At 34.2% G+C, this 22,277-nt stretch overlaps 1 protein-coding gene across 2 annotated transcripts in view; it reads left to right on the top strand.

Annotated features, from left to right (window-relative positions):
- Cpa6 (carboxypeptidase A6) overlaps positions 1–22,277 on the top strand; it is a 341,537-nt gene that overhangs the window by 257,098 nt on the left and 62,162 nt on the right. For both annotated transcript variants that reach the window (XM_010611478.2, XM_010611477.1), the window contains exons 7-8: positions 17,054–17,164; positions 17,638–17,728. In XM_010611478.2, the coding sequence (XP_010609780.1) occupies positions 17,054–17,164; positions 17,638–17,728 (202 nt within the window). The remainder of the gene's footprint in view (positions 1–17,053; positions 17,165–17,637; positions 17,729–22,277) is intronic.

The raw sequence follows: 22,277 nt of genomic DNA on the forward strand, positions 1-22,277 counted from the left end.
TATGTATCCATTTTCCTATGAATGAATCTATTCTCTCGCTCTTTATGGCTGAGTAATATTCCATTTTATAGAAAAACCACATCTTCTTTATCCAGTTTCCAACGGATGGGCAAATAGGTTGTTTCCAAGATTTAGCTATTACAAACTGTGCCGCTATAAACATGGGTGCACATACTTCTCTGTGATATGATTCTTTTAGTTCTCTTGGAAAGATACCCAACAGAGGGATGAGCCATCACATTTTTGATTCAATAGTTTTTCCCCAGTACTGGGCCTCATAGATAATAGGCAAATGTTCTATTACTGAGCAACACACAGCCAAGATTTTAGTACTTTCTACCTCTCTCTCTTTTTCAATATTCCTATTCACAAAATTTTTTATAATATATGCAAAATAAGAGAAGCACATAGAGGTACACATAGATTGCAAAATCTTCTTGAATACTTGTCTATCCCAGGTTAGCAGAACCACCACTAATGCTATAGTTGTGGTACCGTGGGCCCTGGGGGTGGGTTGGGCAGAGCAGCAAACAGACGTGATGGATTTACTACTGTAATTTGTACTGCAGTGCTCCCCTCACCATAAAATCAAAACATTGAAATAAAAAGCTTTAGAAACATTATCCTTTGGTAAAGTTTTCTTAAATTTGTTGTGGGGTAGAAAAATGATACAGATATTAAATTCATCAAGAAAAACCATATAATAGATATTTAAGGAAATGAAATGATATAGGAAATAATACCAGAGATGAAATAGGAGATGTTATATCTTCCACCCTGTTAACGGTCTGATATGCTCGTGTTCTCTAAAAATCAAAGAATGAATTCTAGGAACAGTGGAGGCTAAAAGTATTTAGATATTTATTGATAAGATAGCTCCTGAGGGACAGGATGGGTCCCAAATGGGAAGCCTGGGGAACCCATTCTATAGGGGAATTTTATGAAGTGAAACCTGTGTGGGTACATGAGTCACAGACTGATCATCTAATAAGATTACAAATATAGTCACTTAGGTAATAGTGGACCAATTGGGAAACAAGTCATGAACTGTGGATGGAAAGAGCAAAGATTTTCCTAGGAAATTATGGGTCCAGCAGTCTCTGGTTACCCGCCATGTGGCTGATGTCTACCTAGGCTTTATTAGGCCCAGTGTTTGTTCTCTGAGTAAGTATACAGGTCTACTCAACTTGTCTTTTTCTTGAAGTCCAGTCTCCAACAGATATATCTACAGTCACAGTTGTGGTGTGTTTTATCTTTGTCATGACTCTCTTGAGGACCTAGCCCTATCTAACTGTCTATAATATGTCTATCTAACTCATCTGTCTAGAATAAAAACAGATAAATATACACAATCTGTAGTTCATCTATCTGCAAAAGTGAACATATAATATTTATAGAAGAGTAAGAAATATAAATATGAGCTGGACAGAGGGCAGAGAACAAAGAAAATAAACAGCAAGCAGATCTTTGTAAAGAATACTTACAAAACTGAAATGTAATGGTCCTTAAGATTAAACAAAAGAAGATGTAGTTTTTCTATAAAATGGAACACTATTCAGCCATAAAGAATGAGAAATTAGAGTCATTCATAGGAAAATGATGCATATTGAGGATATACTCTTAAGTGAAATAAAGAAGTCACACATGTGTAAATACCGAATAGTTTCTCTGGTATGAAAAACTATAATTGTACATAATATCCTAATGGTATAATTGACATTGTGAAATAGGAAGAAATGGGCTAAAGGTGTAGGGGAAGTGGGGGAAGGGTAGGGGAACGGAAATAAGGGAAAAGAAAAAAATATGAGAAAATGAAAAAATGGAAATAAAGTATTTGTAAATGGGGAAGGCAGGATGGGGTGAAGGGAGGGCAGGGGTAAGAGGAAACAATGAAAACCAAGACCTGTCATATAAAAGTACAAGATGCCAATGATGAATGTAATGGTACTGTATACCTAAAATGTACCAATAAACTCAATGAGAAAAAAAGATTAAACAAGATAAATGGAATTATCAAATTGAAAATAGTTAAAAACAGTTTGGCAGTTCTTCACAAATTTAAATGTAGAGTATCACTATGTAACCCCCAAATTCTACTCATACATATTCTACATATATATTCCCAAGATAATTAAAAACATATATCCACACAGAAACTTATACATAAATATTCATAGCAGTATTAGTCATAATGCTATAAATTCTTCATCAACAGATAAATGTTTTATGTTTTAAATATTTGTAAATATCCTAATAATAGAACAGTATTGGGCTCTAAAAGTATTGAATACTAATATAAGCTACAGTATGGATGAACCTTGAAGAACCCTCACATATGCTAGTTAAAGTAAGGGAAACACAAAAGATCATATATTGTATCATTCTACTTACATAAAAATTCCAGAATAGGAAAATCCATAAAGACAAGATGTAGGTTAGTGGTTGCCAGAGATGGGAAGAGAGAGAAATTTCCACCAATTACTACAAGGCTCTTTAAAGGGTGATAGAAATATTCTAGAATTAGATAGTAATGATGTTTATACAACATTGAAAATAAACAAAAAAAACATTGACTTATACTTTAAAATTGGAAATTTTATGTTATTCAATTACATCTCACTAAAAAGGAATAATGCGTTGACCTACACTACAACATGGATGAACCTTGAAAATGTTATGTTAAATGAAATGTCAGTCATAAAAGACCACATTGACTGATTCGTCATATATGTAATGTCCAAAGGCAAATTTATAGAGATAGAAAGCTCATTAATAGTTGCCTATGGCTGGGGAAAATGAGGATTGAAAATGACTAATAGTTAAAGGGATATAGGGTTTCTTTCATGGATGATGAAATTGCTAAAAATTATGTAGTGATAATCACACAACTTTGTGAATATAATAAAGGCACTGAGCTTTGTACTTTAAAATGAGGGGTTATAAGTTAATGTGAATTGCATTCCAATAAATGTTTTCTTTTGTTTTGTTTTTTGGTACTGAGGATCGAACTTGAGACCTTGTGCTTGCCAGGCAGGCGGCATAAAGTTGTTATTTTTAAAATTAGAATTATTCAATGTGAAATAGGAAGAAAAGGGCTTAAGGTGTAGGGAAAGTGGGAAAGGTAATAAGGGAAAAGGAAAAAATAGGAGAAAATGAAAAAATGGAAATAAAGTGTTGTAAATGGGGAGGGAAGGAAAGGGTGAGGGGAGGGCAGAGACAAGGGGTAAAAATGAGAGCCATGACCTTTCATGTAAAGGTACAAGATCCCAATGATGCATGTAACTGTACCGTATACCTAAAATGTAACAATAAACTCAATGAGGAAAAACAAAACAAAACAAAAAAATTAGAATTAGTGTCACCTTAAAAAATATCTATATTAAATATTCCATTATATTCTTTGTTGATTATTTTGAATACTTTATATGATGGAGTCAACAGAAGTATGTCACTGTTCTCAAGGAATCTACTTTTTATTTGATGAGAAATATTTATGTGTAAAGTAAAACATGAAATAGTGTGTATTCAGAGACGAATTGTACTACCTGAGGAATTAAAGAATCAGAGAAATCCACAAAAACTTGAGAAAGAAAGGGAAAGCTTTGTGGAGGAGACGAATCTTAAATTAGGCCTTGACTAAGAAGTAGGAATTTAATCAGAGAAGTAAGAGGGTTTCAAGAAAGGGAAATGACTAAATGTTCATTGTGAAAATGGTGTGTGTGAGTGTGTGGTCTTCTGACAGTGGTCTATAGTCTGCATGAATAGACTCTAATACAATATGAAATGAGCTGAAGTATTATAGTAAGTCTTAGAAACTAGACATTGCTGAGGCACTGGATAATAAGGGATATGAAAGGCAGAGTGGGTAGTGTGACTGTCAGAAACTCAGCTTTCATCAAACTTGATTCTTCTGGAATGCTCTTTGTTGAAAAGATATTGAACAAACTGCCAAAGTGAATAAATACCTGATTCACAGGCCTAATTTGGGAAACAAAGAACCAGGAATAATTTTGAGTGATTATACCCACTATAACAAAGTCTTTTTTAAGTATTTTTCTTGTCTGTATTACATAATCTGAGAAGAGACAGGAAAAGAATAAAAAATTGCAGCAATTTGCCATTGAGGTCCTGGCATAAATACAGGAAGAGCAATATTGATATAAAGGGTAACCAAGTAATTTTCATCATCAGCCTATTTCACCTATTTTTTAATTGTAGAAAAGCCACTTTAATTATTTGTCTCCAATTCAAATGCAATAGCATTTCCCTTTTCTTTTCTCAATCACCTCCAGCTGAGTAAGGAAATTTGAACTTTCTTCATTCTTGAGATTTTGAAATTTTTGATCTGCAGGATTAAGTATCGCAAGCCATCAGGACCATGCATAGTACTTAATTTTTGCCTCAAATAATCCTATACTTCTAGGACAAATTTTACCAGTCTTTATCCATATGATGTTCAGGAAGTAATTAAGGGAATATTGATTTATTTTCCAAGGAAGGAAGACATCGCCAAGCATAAAAGCAAATGAGGAAGGCATAAAGGAAATGACTGATTGCCCTGACTAGATTAAAATATATTAATAAATTAATGATGGAGGAAGCTGTTCATGACATGCTGCTACAAACTCAAACACACAAACTCTCCCTCTCTCTCTCTCTCTCTCTCTCTCTCTCTCGGTTTTATAAAATCTATATATGTATATATAGGAAAAATATCCAAATGCTAAAATAGAATAGGATTACAGTGATTTTTATTTTCCTCTTTTTTATTTTAAATTGTTCCACTTTAAGGACTGGGAATTTAGCTCAGTTGTTTCTGTGCCTGCTTCACAAGCTCAAGGACCCAAGTTAGATTCCCAGTACAAAAAAAAAAAAAAAAAATTGTTCCAATTTATAATGTATTAAAGAGGATCAAAATAAGATATTTTAAAAATAAATTTAATCCAGATAAAACAATACATTTCATTCCCAAACTAAACTCAGTTATGCCTAAATTTAGACTTAGTGATTGAATTCTATTTTCCCAGTGGCAGAATAAAGACAATGCATGGGTTTGTGCTCTAATTTGATCCTGCAACTCAGAAAAGAAAAAGAAAACTAAATGGCCTAAGTTACCTAGATAATCCATGTCCCTTTGTTGTCTATTAGATGTGAAACTTCACATTTCTAGGCTACACTTGGTTATTCTAAAAAACCACTTTGATAGCCTGTTCCCACCCATCTATGTTCAACACCATGTTAATAGCTAATTCTAGTGCCGGAGTCTGGTATGTGATTCAAACGTAGTACAGAAATTATCCAATGGCCAAAAAAATATAGGAAATTGAGATTTTCAGTGAAGACAGTTATTTCCAAGGTGGTAATATTTGGAGGCTGAGATGAGTTATATGTATAGGACAGAGCTCGGATGGCTTGGAACAGTGCTGGTAAGAGAAGTCCTTTGACTGAGAAGACTTTCCAGACTGGAGAGCTCTTTCTCCCAGGGTCTGTGGTCTTGTAGAGAATACTCTTTTTGGATACTCATATCTTTCATTTTCATTATGTCTTACTGTACAAAAGATTTTAAAAAACATATAAACCCTTCAAAATAGGTGTAAAACTCAAAGTCTGTTATTTGTGTTTGTTTGTTTGTTTTGGTACCAGGGATCAAACTCGGGACCTTGCACTTGTGAGGCAGGTAGTCAAACCAGTGAGCTAAATCCTTGGCTCATGAGTGTGTTATTTGTGTTCGAGAAGGCTAATGATTCTTTAGTGTTTACCTTGTATCCAGCTACTCTACTGAATTTGTCAATTAAGTCTAGAAGTATTTTGGCAGAGTTTTTTGGGTCTTCTATCTACAGTATCATATCATTAGCAGATAGAGACAGTTTAACTTCTTCTTTCCTGTCTTTATTACTTTTATTTCTTTCTCTTGTCTAATTGCTATGTCTAATGTTTCTGAAACTACATTGAACAGGAGTGGTGATAGTGGATATCTTTGTCTTATTCCTGATTTTAATGTGAAGAGTTTCAGTTTTTGACCATTTAGTATGATATTAGCTGTTAGTTTTTCATAGATAGCCTTTATCAGGTTGAAATAAAGACCATCTCTTACAATTTTCTGTAGGGTTTTTACCATGAATGGGAGTTGAATTTTGTCAAATGCTTTTTCTGCATCTGTTGAGATGATCATATAGTTTTTGTCTTTGATTCTATTAATATAGTGTATTACACTTATTGATTTATGTATAATGAACCATCCTTGTATCCCTGGGATAAAACTGACTTGATCAGGGCTTATGGTCTTCATGATGATCTTCTGTATTCTGTTTGCCAGTATCTTACTGAGGATTTTTGCATCTATGTTCATTAGGGAGATTGGCCTGTAGTTCTCTTTTTTGGTTAGTCTTTCACTGGTTTTGGAATCAAAATAATACTTGCTTCCAGGAATAAACTTGGAAGAATTGCTTCCCTTTCAATTTCATTGACGAGTAGTAGCAGTAGTTCTTCTCTAAATGTCTTCTAGAATTCAGCAGTGAAGCCATCAGGACCTGGGCTTTTATTGTTGGTAAATATTTAATTACATTTCCAATTTCACTGATTATAATTGGGGTGTTTAGAATTTTTATATCTTTGTTGAACTTTGGAAATTCGTATGCATATAGAAATCTGTCCATTTCTTCTGTATTTTCCATTTTATTAGAGTACAGGTTTTGAAAATAGGTATTGATGATCCTCTGGATTTCTGCTGGATCTATTATGACTTCACCTTTTTCATTCTTAATTGGATGGATCTGAGCCTTCTCTTTCCTTTTTTGATAAGCTTGGCTAAGGGTTTATTAATTTTATTTATTCTTTCAAAAAACAAATTCTTTGATTCATTAATTTTTTACATCATTCTCTTAGTCTCCATTGCATTAATTTCTCCTCTAATCTTTATAATTTCCTTCATTGGAGCGTTCCATGTCTTGCTCTTTTTTTTTTTTTTTTTCTAGGAGCTTAAAGTTAAACATTAGGTTGTTTATTTGAGCTCACTTTTTTCCTAGTTTGGGCATTTACTCCTACGAATTTCCCTTGTAGAACTGCTTTCATTGTGTCCCATAGAGTCCTGTATGTTGTATTGGCATTATCATTTAATTGTAGAAACTGTCTAATTTCTTTTTTAAATTCCTCTGTGACCCAATGGTTGTTTAGCAGGGTGTTATTTAATTTCCATGGGTTTGTGAAGTTCTTGCAATTTCTTAGGCTATTGATCTCCAGTTTAATTGCACTATGGTCTGATAATATACATGGGATAATTTCAATTCCTTTGAATTTACTTAAGTATATTCTGTGAGCTAGCATGTGGTCATCTTGGAGACTGACCCATGTGCCACTGAAAACAATGTATATTCTGATTTTGTGGGATCAAACACTCTGTAGACATCTACTAAGTCTCTTTGTTCTAAGACTCTGTTCAGTTATTTTATTTTCTTGTTGATTTTTTGTCTAGATGATCTGTCTATTTGTGTCAGTAAAGTATTGAGGTCCCCCACTGCAATTGTATTAGTGCTTATTTTGTTTTTCATATCCATTAACATTTGTTTTGTATAGTTGAGGGCATTAGTATTCAGTGTAAATATATTTATGATTGTCATCTTTTCCTCTTGGATTGTTTCCTTTACAAATATGTAGTGATCTTCTTTGTCTCACTTAATTAGTTTTGGTTTAAATTTACTTTATCTGCAAATAAGAATGATACCCCTGCTTTTTTCCTGGTTCCTGTTACATGGAGAACTGTTTTCCATCCTTTTACTCTGTCTTTGAATTTCTTTGTGGATTAAGTGAGTTTCTTGCATTCAGTATATTGTTGTATTTTGCTTCTTAATCCATTCTACTAATGTATTTCTTTTGACTGGTGAATTGAGGCCACTAACATTGATGGTTATAACTGTTATGTATTGACTTTTCATTGTCATGTTATTTTCCTGCTGTTGATTCTTTTATTTTTCCCTCTCTCCCTTTAATTTCTTGTCTTGCCTGGTATATTTGCTTAGTTGGCCCTTATGGAGTTGTGGCCTTAATTTTCTTTTTCTGGGTATTGTTTAGAAGTGTTTGGAGTGCCAGTTTGGTGTTCATAAAATTTCTCAGGTATTCTTTATTGTCGAAGTATCTTATTTTCCCATAAATTTTGAAAGATAATTTTTCAGAATACATCAGTCTAGGTTGGAGGTTGTTTTCTTTTAGGACTTGAAATAGCTCATTCCAGGCTCTTCGTGAGCTGATGGTTTGTGTTGAAAAGTCTGCTGTGATTTTGATGGCTTTCCTTTACATATGATTTGTTTCTTTTCTCTAATTGCTTACGGTGTTTTGTTCTTTTGGGTTTTCGAGATCTTGATTACTATATGTCTAGGTGTAGTTTCCCCCCCCCATCATGACTATTTGAAGTCCTATATGCCTAACTTATCTGTATGTCAAATCCTTCTCCTCTGTTTGGGAAGTTTTCTATCATTAATTCTGTGAACATTTTTTTTTTATGTTCTTTGTACTTTCTCCTGCTTTTTCATGGATTCCTATCTTTCTTATATTGTTCTTCTTTGCATTATCTAAGAGATTTTTTTATTTATTTCTCATGATCCCTTACTGTTTTTAAGAGGTCTCTCTTTTCATGATCACTGACCACCATCCTGTCTTCTATAACTGAAATTCTATCTTCACATTCATTCATTCTGTTGTCAATGCTTTCTATAGAGTTTTTAATCTCCTGGATACCTGTTTGAATCTGTTTCATGGATTTCCTTTCTTTCATATGTTGGGCATTCAAGGCCTCCATTTCTGTCCTATGCTGGGCATGCGTAGTTTCCATCATGGTCCTGAGCGCATCTATTTTTTTAATCTGTTTCTGTTCTAGAGTCTCTAATCATGTCTTTCATTCTGCTTACCATCTCTGTGGTCATTTGGGAAATTATTCCTGTTTTGAACTTTTCTAGAGCCTTATGTATCTGTTTCGTTAGTTCCTGTGCTATTGTTTGGGGTTTCCAGATAGTTGACTGTCAGACTTTTCCACCTCATTTCCCCTAGAGTTTACCTTTATTGAGGTGGAAGTCTGTATCTGTGTCTTGTTTAAATGTCTTCTCATTTCTATTTTTGTTATTGATACAGTCCTTTTTTAATTCCTGAGTTAATACTTCAATCTTCCAGATATAGCTGGTCTTTAGGTTTTGAGTCTCTAATGATTCTGAGGCAATTTCATTTTCATTATACCAGGGGAGAACAACTGATTAGATCAATCACAACACCTTAGCCCAAGTGATACAATCAGCAACACAGTAGCATCAAGCACAGCTTAGAAAATGATAATTTGTGGTAGTTACTAATCTATCACCTTTAATTGTGTGAATTAAATCAAAATTGAGGACCAGCCCAAAATAAGTTTATAGCAATTTCACCCTTCAGGATGGGAATTTAGAAGTAGTTGGAGAGGGAGGGATAGATAAAAGGATGGATAAATGTTAGAAGTGAGGTCAGAGGATACCAGAAGATTACACAAACTCTAGGAAGCTGTTGAAGAGAAGAGAAGAAGACAGAACAAATTATATACAAGAACAGAACAAACTAACAGCAATAGGGAGGCTAGAGACCGTAATCTCTTTTAAAACTAGTGGTAATTGAGAGTAGGAAAAAGAGAAGAAAAGGAAAAGAAAGAAAATAAATTTGAATTAGGATAGGAACAGGAACAAAAAGGGAGAAAAATGAAGATCAAAGTAGAAGTGAGAGAGAGAGAGAGAGAGAGAGAGAGAGAGAGGAAGATAAAAAAGAAAAATTTAAGAAAACAAAAAGATAAAAATTTTTAAATGATTAAAGATAGAAAATATTACTTTGGAAATAAAAAAAAAATACAAACAGAAATAGAGGGCCTCCCTCAGGGTATGCCTCGGTTGGCCCTAGACAGCATGGGCAGGAGTGTACAGGTCTAAAGTAATTAGTCTCACCAAGCCAGCAGCTGTCCCCTGAGGTTCAGGCTGATTTCTGGCTGCAAGGCCCAAATTGAGATCTCTGACCTCCTGCTGGGTTGAACTCAGCGAGGTTCTACTGCAGGTTCCATCTGTCTTTCCCGACTTACCAGCTGTGGTGGTATGGTGTGCCTTTATCACAGAGATTTTCTTCACTTTTCCAGTGGGCTTCAGTTTTCATCTATGAGCCTCAGCGAGGCCCTCTTTCTCTTGTTCATGGTGGGGGGATGGGCCACGGGCTCCTCTGTTGCTCTGCACTGCAGTGGCAGGCCCACCAGAGGTTCACAAGCTGCTGCCAGTTTCCTCTGCTGTGCTGGGCCAAAGTGGCCTACCAGAGGATCAAGGATATTTTTCTGACTGATGGTGATGATATCCTTTCCTTTTATCTTAATGGTGACATGTTTAGTTTCTCCAGTGTGCCCTTCGATGATTTTGTGGTTATTATTTTTAGGTGCTATGCAGTGATTCTAGTAGAAAAACAAAAACAGAAGAAATCTTAGAAGCTGTCCTTTTACAAGCCAGTAACACTAATCTTTGAAAGATGACCCTCATTTTCTAGGTTATCATGGAGTTCTAAGAAATGACCAACCAACCAAATCCAAGAATAGTGCACAGGAAGGGAGCTCCTCTGCATATTTTTGTCACTCTACACAGAATTTTAGTAATGGCAAAATTTATCTTCAATGTAACCAAGGTTTATCTGGTGAATTCTGATTTATGACATGTATGTGCATTTGGAGAAATCAAAATACTGTTAGTAGGTGGTGAATACAAATAGATTTATTCTTTCTTAACTGCTAATACCTTAATCTAATACCAAATATATCATTTTCCTGGCAGAAAGTAATAGTCAAAACTTTATTTCATATATTTTGACTGAAAAATCAAAGTCAGATTTAGTGAAGCATTTTTAAAATAAATTGAAGGTACATGCAATTCCTAGGTATTGCCACACTGAGGCATGTGGTGCATTGCTTTGTGACTGGCAGATCAAGACTGCTAAAGTCTTCCTTATCAGCAACAGTAGTAGGTAAGAAATTAAACTCAAAATGTCCAGATGCTATTTGATTAGTACATGGGTGGTGTGTATTGATTGATAGAAATCTTCACATTATAAGAAAAGATACCCCTGTGTTCTTTGTAGTTATTATATTTTAGAATAATAGGAAATAGATATGTGGTCATGCATTTTTTCTACATACACCCAGATAACCCATAAAAAAGAAATTATCTGCATCCTACTATTTAAAGTATTTAAGCAAGATGGTCTCTCAATTATCCTCTTAAGTATTTAACAGTCATCATATTGTGATCCTTCTTGCTTTGTCTAACCAGATGGGGAATAGCTACAATTCTTAGAGAGTTATAAAAATCACGAACATAGTATATGCAATACAATGACACCCTGCTTGTCTGTCAGAGGAAGAACACATTCTAGCAAGTATCAGAAATTAAATTCATTCTAGAATAGAATGCTAGGGAACAGCTTCCTTGATTAATATATAATTTAGAAATGAAGATTTAAAAATTATGTTAGTGACCTCAAAATATATAAAACAAAAATTGACAGGATATAAGAAAATTCATAAACCCAAAATAATTTAATATTTTAGCATAGCAATGTTTTTTATTTTAGCAAAAATATAAATTTTAACAAATAGCAAACTGAGTCTAATTAATATGCATACAGTACATACTGATCCATTAGTGAGCCAAGGTTTCAACTCAAGAAATTAGAAATGGAGCAAAATAGTTAACAATGAAAGAAACAATGAAGAGAAACCATGGAAGAGAAAGCAAAGATATCCTCCTATTGTGTCTTTTTTCCCATTTAATTAATTTCCCCCTAGGCCTATCTGGCTTTAGAGTTGAATTCTGCCATTCAGTGAACTAATAATTCAAATATATTTTAAAATGCTACCCAAGCTGGGAGGGGTGGCACACACCTATAATCCCAGCACTCTGGGAGTGCAAGGCAGAAGGATCCCAAGTTCAAGCCTAGCCTGTGCCACTTTGCAACTTATTGAGACCCTGGAGAGTGAGAAAGGCAGAGAGAGAGAGAGAGAGAGAGCAGCAGGGGGAGATCTGAATTGGAAATTACAGAAATCAGACAAGGACAAAATAAGAAAGGAAGTTACAGGCCTATCTCATGTAGGAATGCAGACTCAAATATTAGCAGTCTGAATCCAGCCAAGATTTCAAGATACATTGTAAGCAAATAGGCTTATTCCAGAAATATACATATAGTTTAATAATAGAAAATAATTTATTCAAATGCATCATAACAACAACCAAATGATTGTCTACATACATGAAATTTGAGTTGTTGCTCAAATTCAATAACTGTTAATGACAACAAACAAAACCTAAGTGTCAAATTGAATGTCTTTAATGGGATTGACCTTGGTCTCAAAATTAATGTGAAGAGAGAATGATCAGGATTAGCAAAGATAATTTTCAACTAGAACAAAACAGAGACAAATCCTGCCAGATACATCAGATGCCATATCTACTATGGTATGTATTTGCTGAGTGAACAGAAACCAAACTGCAGTAGAGCAATTCTACCCACATAGGGAAACTTGCTGCTATTTGACAGAGGTAGTATATTAACTCCCTCTCATCCATCTCAGGTGAGAATGTTTACTGCTTTAGATTAAAAATGAAAACTGTTAGAAAAACTGAGGGCATGTAAATCCATGACCCAGCAAATGTATTTCTAGATATGTATCATAAACAGATTCTCACATAATGTCTAAAAGGAATGTGCAACAATATTCTTTTCAACATAACAATGAAATATCAAATGCAAGCTAACTATCCATCAACAAAATTAGGGATCAATATATTGTATATTTACCTGCACTGAAATACAATTTAGCATTCATAATGAAAAAACCCTCAACTTAATGTCAAAAATACATGGGAAAAAAGACTGAAACATCATAATCTCATCTGCATAAACTTTTAAAGCACACATACAATATTATATGCTACCCCTGAATTCACGTGTATAGCAAACCATGCAATCTTGCATGAAAATTACACTGTCAATTTTGGGATGGGAACTACCTTCATGGAAGAGAAGAAAATGGGATCAGGGAGTCATTTTTAAAAGGGAGCCTGTAGAGCCACGGATTTAGTTCAGTGGTTCCACTGCCTGCCTCACAAGCTCAAGGTCCTGAGTTCAATCCCCAGTACAAAAATAAAGGAGCTTTTAGTTTTATCTACATTGACCTAATATCTTTTTTTAAAATTTGCTGAATATGCAAAGATAGATGTGTTGGTGGGTATACAGGTATCATCTTCACTGTATTTTCTCTATTTGCTTAAAATATATTGTAATTTGTAAATGAAATTCTGAATAACCAATTTATCAAAGGTGATATCAAAATGAACATTTTTAAAGTATCTTTTTATGAATGACAATGACAATACAATGTACAGAAATGTATGTGATACAGTGAAGGCAGTCCTACAGAGGAAAGGTTATAACAATAAATGTCTACATTAAAAAAGAAGAAAGATCCCAAATAGCCTAATATTTATGTCAAGAAGCTTAAAAAGAAAAACTAAATCCAGAGTTAACAGATAGATGAAAATATTAAAAAACACAATGCAAATAAATAGAAAACACATAAGTGATTGAAAATATCAATGAAAACAAAGCTGAATATTTCAAAAAATAAAATCAACAAATCCTTAGTCTAGTTAAGAAAAGAAAGTTCAAATGAATGAAAAATAAAAGTGGAGGCATTATAACAAATACATATGAAATAAAAATGATTCAAGAAATTATTTTACAAATAAGTACCCAAAAATGGATCACCTAAAGGAAATAAAATGCTAGAAAAATATAACCTGCCAAGTTTGAATCATGTAATAGAAAGCTTGAACAGATGACTAGCAAGAAGACTGAAGAAGTAATCTAAAATTTCCAACAAGGAAATTCCCAGGATGATTCTATGGCTAAATTCCACCAAATATTAAAAAAATTATTGCCAAACTTCTTAAATTCTTCTAAATATGGTTCTTTAGGGCACTATTTCTGAAAACATTTCATAAGGTCAACATCACCTTAATACCTAAGCCAATGATACCATAAGAAAACTAAAGTCCCATATATCTGATGAACACTGATGCAAAAATCACTTTAAAAATTAGCAAATTTAACTCAGTAATAAATCAAAATGGTTATATATCATAATCAAATAGGAATCTATACCTGATATGCAAAATTTGTTTAAGCATACACAAATCAACCAATGTGATATAGCACATTAAAAGACAAAAAAAGTGACATGATCATCTCAATTGACACAGAAAGAGCTTTTGAGAAAGTTCAGTATTCTTTCTTGATTTAAAAATGGTAAGGGGAGGAGTGGGTAAAGGGAGGGCAGGGACATAATCAACAGGGTATCAGAGGAAAAATTTTCTGCTAAGGTCTAGTACAAGACAAAGATGCCCATTCTTGCCACTTATATTCATAATAGTACTGAAATAGCAAAAGCAATCAGATTCCTAAAATAAATAAGGGCACTCAAATCAGAAAGAAAAAGTAAATTTATCTATATTTGCAGATGACATAATGATATTTGTAGAAAACCTAGAAGATATCACACACACACACACACACACACACACACACACACACACACACACATCCCCCTAATAAATGAATTTGGTAAATTTGCAAGATAGAAAATCAAAGCAATCCTATATGCAAGTGACAACTTATCAGATTTTAATAAGCTGAAATTCCATTTACAATGTCATCAAAAAATAGGAATCAATTTAACCAAGGAAGTAAAAGATTTATTTACTGAAAACCATAAAATATTGATGAAATCAATTGAAGAAAACATAAGTTAAAAGACTGCCTATGTTCATAGGTCATAAATAATGTTAAAATGTCAATATTACTCAAAACAATATACAGATCTAATACAATTGTAAAGATGATTCCATTCCCATCTTCATAGCTGTATTATTTACAATAGATAAGATATGGAAACAACATTAGTGTCTGTCAACAGACAAATGAATAAAGAAAAGGCTGAAGATTACTTGAGATGGAGAAAGCTAAATAAAATGAAAATATTTCCAAATAGATTACTAGTATGATTAGCCATTTAGGTACTAGCATGGTTTGTGCTCAGAAAAGATGAGACTTCCCCAGGCTAGACTGAGACATATAAGCTGCCCCCCAAGGCCAGGAGGGAAAGAGAGAAATTACTGTGACATTTTCCTATCATTTCTTTCCTATCTTTTTGCCTGGATCCTTTCCTGCCATCTCATCTTTCTGTACAGTGACCTGCTCACAATCGTAAGGGAGGGATATAGCTAACCACATAGCGTTGCCCTTCCTGTTCCCTACTGTAGACTTCCTCCAAGTATTGAAGAAGCTCTGCCTATAGTATTAGAGAAAAACAAAATTTCAGAATTCTTTAAATGATCACATACTAGATATTTCCCTTAACTCTGAGCCATCACATAATTAGTAGAAATTTGGCATATACATGAAACCTCTATTGATCTGTTGGCAACAAATTATTATTGATACTTTAAAAAGAGACCAAGAGAGAATCACATTAACATTTAAAAATGTAGGTTAATATCGTGAATATTTGAATTATATATAATAAAATTTGTATTTAATTCATATTCTTGAGACTACCCCTATGTTTACAATATAATTTGTAATATAGTGATAGTTTCTTTAAAACACTATATTATCAGATTCTTTTCTATAAACAGAATTTTCAACATGTACATACAAAATACTGCTTATTACACATTCATAAATTCTACTTAAGTAGATGTAAGAATGACATTTTAAGGATTAAATTGAGAGAAACAAATGGATTAGTATTGTCAAAGGATACAAAGTTTTTTATTTTACAAAACAAGTAAGTCTAGAGATCTTCTATACACTATAGTGCCTATGACTAACAATACTGTATTGTATATTTAAAATTTTGCTCAAAGGACATATTCTGTGTTAAGTGTTTTTATCACACAGAAGATAAAGGAGGTGGAGAGAATGGAAATGATAGATACGTTTATGGCATAGATTATGGTGATGTTTTCACAAGAGTATGCTTCATTCTAAATTCCATAAGTTGTGTATATTAAATAAGTACTGCTTTTTGTATGTCAAAGAGACCTCAATAAAATGGAATTCTTTAAGAAAACTACTTTAAATTGTGATTTTAATGTGATAAAATTTAAACGATCTAAATGAATTAAAATTAAAAATAAGACTCCTTCCCATACATTGTCCCCTATTCCACCTAACCATTGTTATAAATTTCTTTTGTCTTCCTCCAAGCTATTATACACATTGATAAAAATACATCAAAAAGAACTTTTTAAAAAGTCCATTCCATAGAAGTAGTATTTCAAGATGTCTGTTTTCTTGGCTTGACTTAATATGTACTACACTTTTTCCTATTTGTATCCAAACATTTAGTGCACAATCTTCAGACTTGAGGTCAGACATAATTTAGCAAAACCCAATCACAGGGACAAGACTTCAAAGGTGCCACAATATTTAAGGATAGCAAAGATGTATTATCTATTAAACTTCCCATGAAAAATTCAGGAGGGAAGAATGGGATCTCCATATAGTAAATTTCAAGAATTAAAGGTGGTGCTAATTAGTCATAAACAGTCAGCTGGGTCTGTGTTATGGTGCATCATGTAAGGCTATAGATATATGGAGGTAACTATTTTGTCCAAAATTATGTAGAAACTAAAATAAATTGATTATTTTTAAAGCATGTTTGTAATGGTTACTTTCATCATCTGCCTAAACATTTAGTCACATCCAAAATACTGTAGGAGCTGCCCACTGCATCTGTGTTGCCAGCTTTGCTAAAATATTATTGATAGTATAGTTTAATTCAAACAAAATTCTCAAGGAAGAATGTGTTATGTCAAATAGTTTAATTCACGTTAGCTTATTCCTTTTTAACCCAGTGACTTTGGTATTTCTCATGGGTAGCGGAGATTCCTCATAGTGTTTTTTTCTTTCTTAATTGGTACTAATTTATTTTAAGAAAGTCTCCTTTGTCTTTCAGGCTCTGCTAACATACAGGACTGACCCAGCCATGAGAAAACTGTTGAATCACCTGTATTTCTATATCATGCCTGTGTTTAACATTGATGGATACCATTTTAGCTGGACACAAGTAAGTGGCTTTGCCTATCTGATTGAAAAGAGGGCTGAATAAGTGATAGACCAGGACAGTACTTGGGGGGCAGCCCACTGAGTAAATCCAGGGGTACAATGAGGACCTCACTTCCTCCTTAGCTACAGCATGAATCTTTTTATTTCATTTTCATATTTTGTCTTAGCATAAGATTTCATATAAATAAAGATTGTACTTTCCAAATAAATCATTTAAAAAATTATAGTTCTAGTACAACGAATTCACCTTTGCCTGTGAAGAAAGGAGGACAAGAGAAGGTAGGAGGCATAAAGTGCATGGCAGAAGCTGGAACATAAACCTGGGTTTCCACAGCTAATCCAGTCCCCTGGGCTTATCTATTCATGGACAAACTCTCTGAGCGAGATGACCCCTTCACTGATTGAGCTACTAAAATGCACATGAATAAACTTTTAGGTACTTTTTTTCTTACCTGTTTTCTTAATTATGTATAGGATCGGTTTTGGAGAAAAACAAGGTCAAGGAACTCAAAGTTTCACTGCCGAGGAGTTGATGCTAATCGTAACTGGAAAGTCAAGTGGTGTGGTAAGTTTGGTATCAATAAGAACTCAGAACCAAAATTTTCCCCAAGTGTCACTGTGCAAAATGGTGAGCCTTATTAGGACTCTACTGGAAGACTGATGTTTTCATGTATGTGAAAACCTAATAAAAACTCAGATAGGTACATTATAGCTATCATTTCCAAAATAAAATGAAGAGATTCTTTTTTAATATGTAAAAATCAAATGTTTAAATCTATTAACCCAAACCTAAGAATTGAAAATTTAAAAACAGATATAAAAGCAGAAAACTGGAATATTTGCCAATCATAAAACTAAAACAAGAATCATGGCTTGTGGTATAAATCTGATTTTCATCCTTTTCATAAGAATAACACTGATCCTGCTTTCATCTGTCTGTGGTGATCAAAGTTGTCTCATCCTTATCTAGAACCTAACAATCTGCTAATCATAGGATTATTGGCCACTCACTCCAAAAACGGATTTCCACTGCAGTACACATTTAATTGAATGAAAGTTTCTCCCTTTAGGAAGATATCATTTTAAGGAAGGAAACCCTTTATAAAATAGAAAATCAGACAGTCACAGGGAGGAGGAGGGCATACAAAAATTAGCATGGCTAATATCAAATTTGTAATAAAAAAGGGGGGGAGAAAAACATTCTAAAACTGCAGTTGTAAGAAGGGGTATTTTTAAAATTTATCATTAGTTGCCTTGTGTCACAGAAAGCCATCCCTTGGAATCAAGGGTTGTTACAATTCACTCTTTCTACCATGATTTCCATTCTCTATTAGATGCCACTACCTTCATCTCCACCAGAATCAGACAGAATGACTGACCATGGGCTTAGATTCCTTCTAGACCACTACTCTCAATCAAGTAGAGCTAAGACTATGATATAGCTGAATAAATGTTGCTCCAAATTACAGCAGGAATTGTTTTATTCTGCCATTACCAGCTCAATGGTTTGTACAACTTCCTTCTATCTATAAAATTATAATAATCCCCACCTTATAGGGTTCATATAAGAGTTAAAAGAATTTACATATATGAAGTACCCAATTTATTTCCTAGCTTGTACAGTGATCTAAACATCTGTGACCTTCTTTTCCTACATCCAGAACAGAATCACTTCACCTCTGAAATTTAAGTTGATGAAACAGATTCTTTCTTAGGAAAGACAAGCAGCCCTGTAAGACTAAAAGTGCTTGCATTTATGTAAGAACAAAAGCATTCATAAATACTAACATGATATTATAGGTGGCTTTGAGACAACAAACATGTTCCTATTAATTCTATCTGTTTGCCACCCCCAACATATTAGGTATATGGAAGCCTAATCTTTAATGCAGTTGTTTTAAGAGGTAGGGCCTTTTAGGAGATGATTGCACCATGAGGATGGAGCCTTCATGGGTGAAATCAGTACCCTTATAAAAGAGGTCAAGGAGCTTCTTTGCCCCTTCTGCCATGTGAGCACACAGGTAGAAGGCTCCATCTATGAGAAATCACCCCTCATCAGATACTAATTCTTCTGGTAGTTTGATCTTGGTTGTACTTTCCAGCCTCTGTGACTGTTAGCAATAATTTCTGCTGTTTATAAATTACCTTGTCTGTGGTATTTGGCTATAGCAGCCAGAAAGGACTAAGATACTCCGTAAATTTATGAGTTTTTAATAATCTCCTTTGCCTCTTCTCTAATGGTATTATTTACATACCCAGAATGACATACATGTTTCACTAGTTAGCAAGTGCCTGTGTCCCTATGTCTGGCAGTTATTTTGTTTGTGTCCACTAAGTGGGTAACTGAGCTGAGTAACATGAGCAGTCCAGCCAGCTCGGCCTGTGTAAAGGTACACTCTTGTTTATATCCATTTACAGGTGAGTGCCTTGTTTCTCTTTGGAAAACTTTACCCAATGCATTTACTTTATACATATTCCTTCTTTCATTTCTCAGCTTCAACTGCAGTCCCAACTAGAATTTCTTTGATTCATCCTAGTTGGAATCATTCTGATTTTTCCTTTTTGAACACTCATAGTATACATGGGATTATATCAAACTTCAGTTATAAAATGATCTTGATAAACTGTTATAAGGGATCTGCAAATGCAAATGTAGGCACAATGACTAGGGCTGTCTATCAGCCCTGATATCTCCAAAGTGGACTCAGATAATCAGATGTGCAGGAAATATGGTCATCCTCCCTCCTAGATACCGATCCCCCCCTTTACCACTATGTTCTTGGTCAGTGAGGAAAGCGGACTACCTTCATGCAACCACTCTCAGATTAGCAGTACTAATGTAAGAACCTCCAAGTAAACAGTCACTGTAACAATGCTGAGAATCATTGAAAACACTACAGCATTAATACTGAACTCCCAAAATAATTGAGTCTCACACTTAGCAGAACATAAAACTGCTTCTTACCATGATAAACCTGCAGACTCCCATCTGGCCATGCTTAGTACATACACATGGAAAGAGATATACCTCTCCAACACTTCATAGCTCCTTGGCAGACCTTCAGACCATGAAATGAACACCACTGTTCAATATTAGTAGAGGAACACAAGTCAAAATAGTGCTGTGAGCCAGAAGTAAATACATACATTTTATTCATTCATTTGCCAAAGTTAACACATTACTCTCTGCTAGACACTGGACTTTTTCCTTCCTCTACACTCTCATTTTAGAGTCTGCTGCAAGTACTTACACTTTTAAATTGGATCAAATCCAGGAGGGAGGCAAAGCTTTAATCCTTCAATAATCAAGTATTGACTAAACATGAATTACTACTTAGAAAAACTTACAGAATCAGAGAACATGTTTGCAAATAATATTTCTGATAAGGGACTTATTAGCTATCATATAAAATAGATCTCCTGATTCAACAATAAAGAGACAATGCAATTTTAAAAAGCTCAAATGGTTTGAAAAGATATTTCTTCTAAGAGACAGAGAGAGAGAGAGAGACAGAGGGGAATCAATGGAATAGACTAGAAGATGCAGAAGCAACTCCAGACATACTCAGCCACCTAATCTTTAACAAAGAAACCAAACATATTCACTGGAAGAAAGATGGCCTCTTTAATAAATGGTGCTAGAAAAATTTGCTTTTCACATCTCCAAAATTGAAACTAGACCCATATCTTTCACCATGCACTAACCTAAAATCAAAATGGATCAGCGATCTAAATATTAAAATGAAAACACTAAATCTTCTGGAAGAGAAAATAGGTAGAACACTTGAGGACATAGGAGTAGGCAAAGACTTCATGAGCAAAACCCAGACTGCATGGGAAATATTACAAAGAATCAGCAACTAGGACCTCATATCATTAAAAATCTTCTGCACAGAAATAGAAACTAGTAAAAGAGTGAAGAGACAACCAACATCAAGGGAAAAAATTTCAGTAGCTATTCATCAGATAAAGGACTATTACTAGAATATGTAAAGAACTTTAAAAATCAGACCTCCCAAATTAAAAAACCCAATCCAAAAATGAAATGAATCCATCTGAAATGAATACACTTCTCAGATGAAGAAGTAAAAACAGCAAATAAATATATGAAAAAATGTTCAACATTACTGGTCATTTGTAAAATACAAATTAAATCAAAACTGACATTCCATCTCACTCCAGAAAGAATGGCTGCTAATCAAGAAATCAACCACTCCGGGCGTGGTGGTGCACACCTGTAATCCCAGTGCTCCAGAGGCTGAGACAGGAGGATCACTGTGAATTCGAGACCAGCCTGGGCTACACAATGAGTTCCAGGTCAGTCTCAACTACACAGTGAGATCCTGTCTCAAAAAAAAAAAAAAATCAACCAATAACAAATGCTGGTGGGGATGTGGGGAAAAAAGAATCCATCTCCACTGTTGTTGGAAATGTAGACTGGTGCAACAACTGTGAAAATCAGTGTGGAGATTTCTCAAAAAGTTAAAACTGAAGGTTCCTTTTGACCCAGCTATTCCTCTTCCTGAAAGAATTTAATGCATCACACCACAGCAATATATGCACACCCATGTTTATAGTGTCATAGTTTGTAATAGCTAAATTTTGAAAACAGCCCAAATACCCATCAACTGACAAATAGATATAGAAGATGTAGGTTTTTTATACAAAAGAATACTACTCTGCCATAAAGAAAGATGAGCTTCCAGACATTTTAGCTGAATGGATGAATCTTGAGACCATACTCCTATGTGAAATAAATTGGATACATATGTTTTTTTTTATTGAGTTTATTGGTACATTTAGGGATACAGTACAGTTACATTCATTGTTGGGATCATGTACCTCTACATGGCAAGTCTTGATTCTCATTTTCTTCCCCTTACCTCTGCCCTCCCTTCACCCCCTCCTCCCCTCCCCATCTACAAACACTTTATTTTCATCTTTTCATTCTCTCACATTTTTTTCTTTTCCCTTTTTGTTCTTCCCCTATGTATCACACCTTCCCTACACCTTTAGCTCCTTTCCTCCCATTTCTAAATGTCAGTAATCTTATTAGAATCTTATGCATTGTTGCAGAATATTCACACCAGGGAAACTATTTGGTATTTACACAT

Source organism: Fukomys damarensis, unplaced genomic scaffold, assembly GCF_012274545.1.
Source record: "Fukomys damarensis isolate Sample0158 unplaced genomic scaffold, DMR_v1.0_HiC HiC_scaffold_5, whole genome shotgun sequence".
Lineage (NCBI taxonomy): Eukaryota > Metazoa > Chordata > Mammalia > Rodentia > Bathyergidae > Fukomys > Fukomys damarensis.